The 12,383-nt window shown below is 41.0% G+C and overlaps 1 protein-coding gene across 7 annotated transcripts in view; it reads left to right on the forward strand.

The window, feature by feature from the left end:
- The first annotated feature begins 406 nt into the window (after positions 1 to 406).
- Positions 407 to 12,383, forward strand: part of LOC101158260 (protein kinase C-binding protein NELL1) — a 603,730-nt gene continuing 591,753 nt past the window's right edge. For all 7 annotated transcript variants that reach the window (XM_023952325.2, XM_078944996.1, XM_078944997.1 and 4 more), the window contains exons 1-2: positions 407 to 1,054; positions 1,411 to 1,539. In XM_023952325.2, the coding sequence (XP_023808093.1) occupies positions 802 to 1,054; positions 1,411 to 1,539 (382 nt within the window). In that variant the 5' untranslated portion in view covers positions 407 to 801. The remainder of the gene's footprint in view (positions 1,055 to 1,410; positions 1,540 to 12,383) is intronic.

The following is a 12,383-nucleotide window of genomic DNA, read 5'->3' on the forward strand; positions in this document are numbered from 1 at the left end:
TTTTACCTGAAATTTAAGGTGTTTTGACAGCATGTCAATTACAGTAGGTTTTTGCATTTATTTCTTGGGACCTGTTTTATGGTTCATGTTATTACAGCATCAGTCTAAAAAGATTATCAATTTTTCCCTTTCTCCCTTTTTCTGCAATCTCAAAAACTGTATTCATTGTTTCCTCATTTAAATTAGCTAGTTTTGGGGTCAATAGAGTAGGTTGTTTACAGCCTGAGTAAGCTAGAACAGACATGCATCCCAAAGCAGCCGTTATTCCCTCTCTGGGGACAAAAGGTGGAGTGTACACCACAACAGCTAAACAGGTAAGGTGTTTGCACTGAGCAGGTTACCCTGACAACCTAACAATGTACACATTAGAAGTTGGGGATAGAGGGATATGATTAGTGCTCCAGGGACTCAAAGAGGGGATAGAGCATCAGTGGTCACAGTGTCAGGATTTTTCAAGTGTAAGTGATAGGATGAATTTTGAAAGATACAATCAAGAATTTCTCTGATTGTACTAAAATGATATTACTGCCATGTAAAGATTTGGATTAGTCATTGTTTTATCTGAATCAAATTCATTTCCGAGGATCTCTTTGCCAACCTATTCCTGCATCCTGCACTCAGAAATCCTTTGAAAGCCTATTTCTCACCTCCAAACCTGGAAGTTTGTGCAGTCAGATGAGGGGGAATTTCACGGATGGACATCAGATTTTATCCTCAGCATTTCCATCCACGGCTTTCTTTTTATGCTCGCGGACAATACCCAGACGCTCGTGACGTGTGACGCTGCGCAGTGCAGGTTGGATGCTCCATCACACCATAAGCAAACTCGTTTTTTTCACAGAAGGATCCCCCGCGCTTGTGCTGTGGATCAGTCCTCCTTGCCCCATACATTCTAGCGAGGTTAGCGCGGCTTACAGCGCAGACGGACCAGACAGTGCGTTTGTGAGGATACGCCGCAGAGCGCACGGCTCATGCAAGATTCTGCTCCACGCAACTCCAACACAAATGGATATTTACGTGGCTCTTTTGTCCTTTTTCTGGTTCACCAAGCCAGGTGAGTACAAACCAGCCTGTATTCTCTTAACTTGGGTTTTCATGGCGTTTCGCACACTTATCAGTGTAAGATTGCTTTTTCTTGCATTCAAGTTATTATTATTATTTTTAATATTGTTAGCTTTTCAAAAGTAACCACGAGGACAACAATGTGTGCAGATATGCTTTTTAGTCCTGGGGGAGCACAGGTGGGTGATGCGAGCTGAAGATGCGGCGCTTTCATAGGTCGTGCTTTGCAGAAATCTTGTATTAGAATTGAAAGTACATGCTTTCTTCCCATAAAGTGCAACTGCTTGTTAAACGTGTGATTTTTGCGCACAAAACTTCACACCCTTTCCCCCGATCTCCCCTCTCCAGCTTTTGGTTTTGGATCAGGTCAGGACTACCAGATCGATATCATCCATGAACTTGACTCAGCAAACGCCACCTATGGTATTACCCAGGTGGCAGGACTTCACAACGGCAGCAAAGCTTTCATTTTTCGAGGTGAGTGCACGGTTTTCTTTGTGTTTTTTTTTCTTGCCTTTTTTTTGCGCCTCTCAAGTTCCAAACGCTGCTTTGGAACGCCCTTTTTGTTTGAACAATTAGTGAGAGTGAAGCCACGCGGCGTCACGCAACGAGCGGGGAGGCAGAGACAGACTCCTCCAGGGAGCCTCTGCTCATAATTACTCCACATTTTATCTACGTGCCAGCAGATGCTCGAAGCCTTGGTGGAAGCACGCATGAGCGCGCTGTCTACCTCTGATTTAGAAATACTTTTTAATGTTCTCCCGTGTTATCCCAGCAACCGGTGGCGTGGTGAGATCAGTCACTGTTCACGTGGGGACTCAGGAGGATGCCCCACGTGGGCTCCAATTAACCTGCAAACCAAACCGGCGAAACTAAAATCTCCAGGGTGATGACATAATTATTCCATGTTGCATTTTCCTGGTTTGAGAAATTTCATCCTGTGCAGTTAAACAAGTAATACTGGTTTGGAAAGGTGCTTTAAAAATAGGGTAATTTGACTATAATGTGTATATTTCATTGAGCAGATTTGAAATAAACCAAACAGTTTCCTCAGCTACATAGGCCGCTCTTATTTGGTTTCAACCTTTCACCAGAGATTTTTGTCACCACAAAATATGATAAAATAAAAGTTCTAATTTTTCTGCAATTAAATTCTAATTAAAATATCTATGTTTTTCGTTTCAATCATTTCTAAACAATAAGTCAGAAATTATCACCAAACTGTTACTTGAGTGTTACTGAGTTCCTTTTTTACTCACTTGGTTTATAATTAGTATTAATACTTAATACTTCTTTTTTTAATGCCTTAATGCTGTACTTTTAGTGGAACCCTTGGATACTTTACTCGCCCTTATTTTCCTCTCCTACATTTATCCTACATTTATTTATTGATATGATCTTAAAAAATGGAAAAATACAAGGTTTTGCTTAGACGATTTTGAATATTGTTTAGGAGGTCATTAGTTCTTCAGTTTCTTGTGTTTGCTATATTGTGTTCATGCATTCATACTCACATAAATGGGTGTCTGTGAGCAGAGTTTAAAAGGAGCCTCTGAGTGGACTTTATTAGCATTTTTTATCCAACTTCAAGAATCCACAACAATAACCCAGAAAAACTGAGAATATAAATCACATATTTTTGCATTGTTTGGCTGGGAGTGTGACTCTTGGGATTAAAAAAAAACAAACAAAAAAACCCCAAAAGGGCTTATAATTATTTTTTCGCTAACAGCCACTAGAGGGCACTCTGTGTTTGTATCAGTATTTGGTATTTACAGCAACGCAGAAGAAGAAGCGCCAGCCTCGGCAAGGTTTTTTGAAAGTGACAGATGAAGAATAATCCACCAGATTTTGTGATTTGAAGTAAAATGAACAGCTTAGTTGAGTTGTTGGCAAGTTCTTTATGCTATGGTTGTCTGAAAAATCGAACATATGTTCTTCTAATCCCCCTATGATTTGCCTTTCAAGTTGGAATGTTTTGGTTCACATTTTATGTTGTTAAAGAAGGTTCTTCTAAAGGTGTGATTTATATAGGTTTTTTTAAATCTTTATCCATTTTTAGGCCGATTTATTCTCGGCAGCTGCTTTTAGTCTGAAAAATACAAATATCAATGTTCTGTATTTAAAATAAGGAAATTCCTAGAGTTAAAATTTATACAACTCAGAGGAGGGATGTACTTTGTGTGTTTTCCTGTGGTTTTATATTTTGGGGAGCTTGGCTCAGCAAACTATTGGCTTCTCATAAATGAAGGCAGGGTAATCTGGTCCGGTCTGCTGATGTAAAATTTTCCAAGATCGGGGGCTGGAGGCCTGACAACCTTATTTTGACTTGATGCTCTTCTCACAAGCCCACATACCAGACTGACTTAATCTCTGTACAGTTATCAGGCTTCCAGCTTTTGGTAGAGCAGCCATGTGGCATGGAAACAGTCGGCTGCTTTAATGAAGAAAACTGGACCTGCTTGTGTTCCGACCTATTTAGCTCTTTTCTTATGCAGCTCTAGCGCTGCGATGGCCATGTAACCCAGATGGCACCAGTGAGCAAGTACTGCCAAAATGTTCAGTGGTGGCTGGAAACTATTAAAAATGAGACTTTGATGATCTAAGCTGCAGGAAAAAACACTCCACGACTGAACATGTGATATAAATCACAGTGGAACTGCTCAGTTGGACTGGTAGTGAGCATTTAACATGCCCTTGCTGTTTGTAGCTAGATTGTTAGCAGAGTAACAAATGATTAGAATTCAGAACGTCAGAATAAAAAAAAATGCAACTTGATCGACTCTAGTAGAGCATCCATCTATATTCCTGTTCAGGAATAGGCAAGGCAAGGCAAGGCAAGTTTATTTGTATAGCACAATTCGTACACAAAGTAATTCAAGGTGCTTCACAAAACAGAAAAATGCATTAAAATCACAATACATCATAGAAATAATCAACGTAAAATTTACTTTAAAAGAAAAGAAAAAAAATGATAATTGATTTAAAAATAAAGGAAGGAAAGGAAAGAAAAGTGCAGATAGGACCTTTCAGTCATATACACGGCTAAACAGAAATGTTTTAAGTCTAGATTTGAACATGAACACAGAAGAGGCCTGTCTTACGACTTCAGGGAAGCTGTTCCAGATTTTAGCTGAAGAATATTGAAACGCTAATTCCCCTTGTTTAGTTCTGACTCTGGGAATCAACAGGAGGCCGGCCCCTGAGGTCCTCAGAGTACGAGATGGTTCATATGGCACTAACATGTCAGAGATGTACTTTGGTGCTCGGCCATGGAGAGACTTGTACACAAGCAGAGCTGCTTTGAAGTCTATTCTTTGAGGTACAGGGAGCCAGTGCAGAGACCTGAGCACAGGACTAATGTGATCATACTTCCTGGTTCTGGTCAAGACTCGAGCAGCAGCATTCTGGATGTGCTGAAGCTGTTTTACAGCTCGTTTGGAGAGGCCGGTGAGCAGGCCGTTACAGTAGTCTAACCTACTGGAGACAAATGCATGAATAAGTATCTCCAGGTCTGGCTTTGACACTATGTTTTTGAATTTGGCAATGTTTTTCAGATGATAAAATGCAGCTGATGTTACTGACTTGATATGGCTGTTAAAGTTCAGGTCAGAGTCCATGATTACCCCTAGATTTCTGACTTGATTTGAGGGTTTAAGAGACAGAGAATGAAGGTAGCTGCTGACACTTTCTCTTTGTTTCTGTGGGCCAAAAATAATAACTTCGGTCTTGTTTGAGTTTAGCTGGAGAAAGTTGTTCTGCATCCACGCACTGATCTGTTGGAGGCAGTGGCTGAGTGAATCCACCGGCCCATATTCACTTGTTGTCAGTGACACATAGATCTGAGTATCATCTGCATAGTTGTGATAAGATATGTTATTACTGCGTATTAACTGCCCTAGTGGCAGCATGTAGAGGTTGAACAGAAGGGGTCCCAGGATCGATCCCTGGGGCACACCACAAGTCAAGGCCATGTAGTCTGAGACACAACTCCCAATTTCAACAAAGTATTTCCTGTCTTCCAGATAAGACTTGAGCCAACTTAGGGCAGATCCAGAGATGCCAACCCAGTATTGGAGTCTGTGCAAAAGGATCCCATGATCAACAGTATCAAAGGCAGCACTCAGGTCTAGCAGGATTAAGACAGTGACTTTGCCATCATCAGTGTTCAGGCGGATGTCGTTGGTTACCTTGATAAGAGCAGTTTCTGTGCTATGATGGGGTCTAAAACCTGACTGGAAAACATCAAATGAATTGTTTAATAAGAGAAAATCAGTGAGCTTTTTAAATGCCGTGAACCTTGTTATTAAAAAATACAGCAAACTCATTACATTTGGGTGTGCAAACCAGTTCTATTGGTAGCTGGGTTGGAGGGTTAGTTAATCTGTTTACTGTTGTGAACAGGACACGAGAGTTGCTGCTGCAACTTCCAATGATTTCAGAGAAGTACCTTTCCCTTGTTCTGCATAAGATCTGGTTGTAAGCGTACAACTCCCCCTTATACATTTCATAATGAACCTGGAGTTTTGACTTGCGCCACTTTCGCTCAGCTCTGAAAACTGTTGTTTCTGTACCCTGACTAGATCATCGTTCCTCCAGGGAGCTTTCTGTCTGTTTTCTCAATTTAACCTTCATAGGGGCAATGGCATCCAGAACATTCAAGATGCTAGAAGTAACAGAATTCAGCATTTCATCAACATTGGCACCAGAGGCATTTTCAGGGTTTATCATTTCTACAAACTGTGCCGTAGTGCTCTCATTTATTTGTCTCCTTTGGACAACTGCAGGGCCAGGCGGTGGTTTGGGAGCAACAGACAGGTCAAAGAATACACAGAAATGATCAGAGAGGGCGACATCAACCACACTGACATTGTAAATATTAACCCTCTTTGTGATGAGCAGGTCCAGAGTGTGCCCTCTGCTGTGGGTGGGGCAACTTACATGCTGAATTAGATCAAAGGTTTCAAGGACAGCATTGAGCTCTTTTGCATTTCTGTCATTGACATTATCAACATGAACATTAAAATCACCTGTAATGACTAGACCATCAAAGTCTGTGCGCACAACTGAGAGCATTTCAGTGAAATCATCAATGAAACTTTGGCTGTGCTGAGGAGGTTTGTACATGACTATGCAGAGTAAGGGAGGAGTTTGTTTTAACTCAATCTTAAAGGACACATACTCAAATGATGAAAACACACCAAATGATAGTCTGCGGGTTGCAATATTATCTCTAAACAGTGCAGAAACGCCTTCACCCTTTTTATTTTCTCGTATTTCCGATACATGTTTGTAGTTGGGGGGAGTTGATTCGACTAGAATAAACGGGTTCTGTGTTTCTTCACTATATTGTGGTTCACCTTTTGTGGTCTTGCTGTTTCAAAGACTTTTTTTTTAGCGTGACCTAGCATTCTTTTTTTTTTCAATCTCTTCCGTGCCTTGGGTCTTGCACAGAGATGCAGCACGTGCAGCTTGCCAGAGTTTTATAAATACTCATGGCAATCATATCTATGTTTTCATTTTATAAAACTATTGACAAACTGAAGACAATTGGATAGGTTGAATGCTGTGTGTTGACATTATTACACAAAGATAACGTATGCCACAGTAACACATCTAATCTGTTAAAGAACTTAAAACGGCAACAATCGGATCTACAAGAAAAAAAGTGTGCAAGTTAAAATGTTTTTTTTTTTCAGGTTAGTGTTAAGTATCCAAAGTTTTCTGGTTCCTGGCAGCAAATGGTTTTTCTTATTTTACTAAGCAGATCACCTACATAGGTCAATATTATTTATTTTTATGTAAAACCAATATATGCATTTTGTAAATAATTATTTTTCTGCCTTAGTTTTTTGTACCGAAAAAATACAGAAAATAGATGGATAGATAAAAACTTTATTAATCTCCCAAGGGAGAAATTCAGGTGTCCAGCAGCTAAACACACACAAACACACACAATAAATAACAATAAAATAATAGTTCATATCAGGCAGAACCCTATGAAATTTTGAATCTAACGGAATTGAGATTTTAGGGTATCGTTACACCCCTAGTTGTCACGGTAACGTGACTCTGATATAGACTGCAGCGGCATAGGAAAGCGATATATATGCTGATCGACTGATCGTCATGATGGGTTGAATAAAGCATCCATTTAGAGAGAAAGTTTATCTCTTACTGCATGTTTTTGTCCAGATGATGAAGCCATTTTTTTAAGAAGCGAGTGCTGTGATACAGAGCATTGAAGCTATGAGACTGGAACTTCTTTTTGGGCTGTGCGGTTATCACTGTGCTTTATCACTTTGTAACCCTTGTGCTATCCTAGGCACTTTAACGTTGGGAGTTGGGTCATCTAGACCCACTAGACAGTGCGCTGAACCTTTTTTCTTCAATGATTTGTGATCTTCACTGGTGTCCATGGATTACATGAAATCTTTCCACCTTTATCCACCTTTGTCATGGTAGGGAGAACACGTCAATGTAAGGGGGGGGGGGGGGGGGGGGGCTTCTAAGATAGCACAAGGGTTAGTGCACACCCAGCAGCCAATCAGAATCGAGTATTCACCCGGACCATGTTATAATGTATTTTAAAAAACGTAAGAATAGCAGGGATGTCAAAATTGGCTTCTTCAAATTCTTTCTCTGTGTCCCCAGCTTCAATAAAACCCCCTCCCACCGGTTGTCGCGGCTTTCTCCTGTGGGGCAGCTTTTGCTTTTTACTCGGAGTGTCTCTGAGTGATTTATTAATGATATGGAGACATGCAGCAACGCTTTTTACAGTTCTTCACAATAAACAAACCTGATCTCATCCTCTGCGTCCTCTGTGATGAGGTAGAGAAAAGCTTTTTAACGGAAGATCCTCCAACAAGTGTTGTGACTATTGGACAAGCAGAAACTGTGCCGCGTGTTAAAACAAAGACTGTGTATGCGTAATTGACATGCGAATTGCGTTTGTTGTGAAATGACAGTTTTTTTTTAAATGATGCATGCGTGAGGTGTCCACGGGGGTTGATCTGCAGTATGGCTAGTGATCTGCGCATATCAAGGATAATCCGTGATCCGTTGCACCCCTACATAAAATCATTCAATTATTCATCATCTACCGTTTTGTTTCTTTCGGAGTCACAGGGCTGCCGGAGCCTATCCCAGCCACTTGTGGGTGAAGGCAGGGTACACCCTGGACTTCGCCAGTCTGTCACAGGGCCACAATCACACACACATTCACTCTCACACTCACACCTAGGGAAAATTTAGAGTTTCCAATTGACCCATGAAGCATGTTTTTGGACAGTGGGAGGAAGCCGGAGACCCCGGAGAGAACCCAGGCATGCACGCGGAGAACATGCAAACTCCACACAGAAAGGCCCCCCATTGATGTTCTGTTGCAGGTCCATCAGCCGGGACTTAAACCGGGGGCCTTCTTGCTGTGAGGCGAGAGCGCCAGCCACTGCTCACTGTGCAGCCCCCCTAAATAAAATCTTACCTAAATCAGGCTTCACATATGTTTTTGGGTTTAAATTTGACTTCTATTCAATGTGTGACTTTGTTGCTTTTTAAAACCAACCTCCAGTGGTCATTTGGACTACAACATTTGGTATTTCTGAGTTTGCTTAAAGTTCAGGAACAATGGGTGTAATCAGCTGGAATAAGTATTGATTTAATGATCACATGAATCTGAGACATAAACAACAACCATCCCTGTTTTTAAAAAAGTGACAGTTGTAAATAATCTGCAAGTATTGGTTAAAACATTATTTCCCGCATCTTCATACAGGGAGGAAGTGTCTCATCAAAAGTTTTTTCTCATATGTCCTTTATAGGCTTTGCTGTTCTTGTTTGGTGAAAACACAAAAAAAGAATAATCAAAGAATTAGTGAGCATCAAAGCTCCACTTGGAGAAATGAGAGTACTCAGTTTCTCTATAACAATTACCACAATTTCTGCACTCTTCCCTTTTGAGGCATTGGCTGTTTTCCTCTTCTTTCTAAAGGAAGCAATCATGACCCATTATTGAAACAAGGGGGAGTATTTTGAATCAACATTCTGCAAAATTAAGCCTCCAAGGATCTTAATGACAGTCTGGACCCTCGGTGACTTTTTATATACTTATATTCATGCATTGGATTTATGCATTTGTGTTTCTTTGATGTTATTTACTGAATTGTCATCTATGGAGACTATGTGATGTAACATGTTCTAAAACATTTTTAGTTTTGCTCTTGTTCATTTATATTAAGCAATACAGACAAAAAAAGACAAACAATAAACAGATATATCAAACCTAATTAAGACATTTAGTCATAAATTAAATTGAAATGAAAGAAAATAACAAATAAATTCACATACACACAAATTTATTCACATATGCAAGTAGATGATGTCACTATAATTACTCTTAATCATAAATAGACATATTTGCATACACATAGAACACACAAATGATACATAAATACATTTAATATAATGATTGTCATATAGATTTTGATTAATTGCTTGAAAGGAAGTGGGGAGAATCAAATTTATACAACCCCACCCCCACTTCTCTGATATATACGTACATGGCAAATATCTCTGTGTATTGTCTTCTTGGTTTCTTAGTGGGAATATTATTCTTTTTGCATTGTTTAACTTCATGGATTTTTTCCCCCGGGTCACCAGCACGACACAGATCACCCTGTATGTTGTATGTTGTATGATCACCCTACTTGTATGTTTGTGTGGCAGTTTCTGGATGGTGACTCTGATGTTTGCAGTTTGCTTGCTTAGCCCCTTTTTGTGTTTTGTTGGAATAGAGAACAGCCTAAAATATTGGTCACTATCACTTTTTGGACTGGAGGTGGTCTACCTTTGTCTTACTAAGAGTTTGGCAGTTAAAATCAAGAAGACGTGGCTGCAGACATCAACATCCAGAACCAGTCATCTCGACTGGAACCTGAAGTTCCCCCATATGGCTAGAAAAAAACATTCTTTTAACTGGCGACCCAAAAAGTTACATTTTTTGTCATAAAATTGTTTACAATTCTAACACTTTTGGGTTAGGGTTAAGGTTAGGATAAGTTGTCTGCTTCCGGGCAATGATGTTGGATGCCATTTTGTCAGCAGCCAGCTCCTTCTCGCTGAAATGCTCTGTCCAAGCATTGTTCCCTCTTGCCCTTGCACTCCAAAATCTCCAAGTCTGTCTTATTCCTCTCATGGATTATCCTTATTTCTGTAGCACAAGTCCAGTTTAGTCTTTTTCTGTCTGGAATTGGCAAAAGCTGCGTTTGGATAGTTGACTTTCTATTGGTTGTCATAATGCCTCGGTAGTTCTTAGTGTGTGGTAGGCCTGGGCGAAAAATCGATATAATGAATTAATTCGAATTTTCTGTTACAGGCGATTTGAGTTCATATTACAAGTGTACCTAAAAATGATGTTTGTGAAGCATCTATTGTGCATTTTTGAAAAATGTATTGTGAATTTCTGAAAAATGTATTGTGTTTTTGTGATAAACATTTGTGAGAAAACACTTATTGTGCATGTGTGAATCATTTAGTGTGCATTTCCAAATTAATATTGCACATTTGTGTAAAATTACATTTGTGAATCAGAGCGTGTGTATTTGTGAAACAGGTTGTGTGCATTTCTGATTATTGAGACTGAATTAACTCCATACATATCGCCCAGCCCTAGGGTGGAGCAATTCAACCTAATTTAAGATAAGATGAGATAAAGATAAAGATACTTTGTTGATCCCAGCTTGGGAAATTCAGTTGTTGCAGCGTCGGCGTTAGGCTCAAGATACAAACATACACACAATAGACGACAACAGAGAACCAGAACAATCAATCACAATGAAACATCAGTGGAAAAGAACAGTTGTATTGCGTGCCACATCAGAAGAGAAAAAGAGACAGACCATAAATGACTTTATCTATTGCACATGGATGACAAGTTATAGAGTCCAATGGAGTGATGTATGAAAGATCTCCTGAAACAGTTTGTGTGACAGCGAAGCTGCCTTAGCCTGTTGGAGAAGGAGCTCCGCTGACCATCCAGTACAGGATGGAGAGGATGCTCAGGATTATCCATGATGGATACCAGCTCATTTAAAGTCCTCCTCTCCATCACAGATTCAAATGTGTCCATTTTACAACCAATTACAGAGCCAGCTCTTCGGATCAGTTTGTTCAGTCTATTACTGTCCCTAGCAGATATGCTGCCCCCCCAGCAGACCACCGAGAAGAACAAGGTGCTGGCCACAACAGACTGGTAAAAAATCTCAAGCATCTTGCTGCACACGTTGAAGGACCTTAGTCTCCTCAGGAAGTGGAGTCTGCTGCTGGCCTTCTTATACATAGCAGTGCTATTGCTCTTCCAGCTCAGTCTGTTGTCGATGGTTACTCCCAAGTACTTGTACTCCTCAACCTCTGCCACCTTTCTGCCAAAGATGCTGAGAGGCCGGGAAGCTGGTGGTTTCTTCCTGAAGTCCATCACCATCTCTCTGGTCTTTTCCACATTCCGCAGCAGGTTGTTTTCTCCAGACCATCTCACAAATCTATCCACAAGATCCCTGTACTCCTCCTCCCGCCCGCCATTAATGCAGCCAACAACAGCAGAGTCATCAGAGAACTTTTAAAGATGGTAAGACCCTAAGTTGTACTGGAAGTCACTGGTGTACAGAGTGAACAGGAATGGAGAGAGCACAGTTCCCTGTGGGGCCCCCACACTGCTTGTCACCACGTCAGACAGGACACTGCCCAGCCGGACAAACTGCTGCCTGTCTGACAAGTAATCAATGATCCAGGAGACCAAGGCGCTGCCCACACCCATCCGCTGCGGTGGTTTCAGGCTGGTCAGGTAGGCAAAAGGAAGATGAAGGAGAGGGGGGTTGATGGGGGGGTTGCATAATGAGGGGTGGGTGGTTGTACAGATGCCGGAGGGGGGGTAGGGTGGACCTGGGCAGTAGGAGAGCTAAATCTATTGAAAAAGATGTTCAGGTCGTTAGCACTTTCTCTGTCGCCCTCACATAATCTGCTACTCCCCCCGCATCCAGTAATCCTTTTCATCCCAGACCACACCTCTCTCATGTTGTTTTGCTTGAGTTTTGCCTCCAGCTTTCCCTTGTAGGTATTCTTCATTCCCTCAACTTGGCTCTCAGCTGGTGCTGCACCCTTTTCAGCCACTCCTTTTCATCCGACCTGAAGGCCCTCTTCTTCTCATTCAAAAGGGCCTTCAGGTCACTTGTGATCCACGGTTTGTTGTTGGGGTAACAGCTGACAGTCCTCGTGGGCATGATGGTGTTCTCACAGAATTTAATGTATTCCGTGATACAGTCAGTCGG

This window comes from Oryzias latipes, chromosome 3 (genome assembly GCF_053564925.1).
Source record: "Oryzias latipes strain Hd-rR chromosome 3, Olatipes_Hd-rR_3.1".
Lineage (NCBI taxonomy): Eukaryota > Metazoa > Chordata > Actinopteri > Beloniformes > Adrianichthyidae > Oryzias > Oryzias latipes.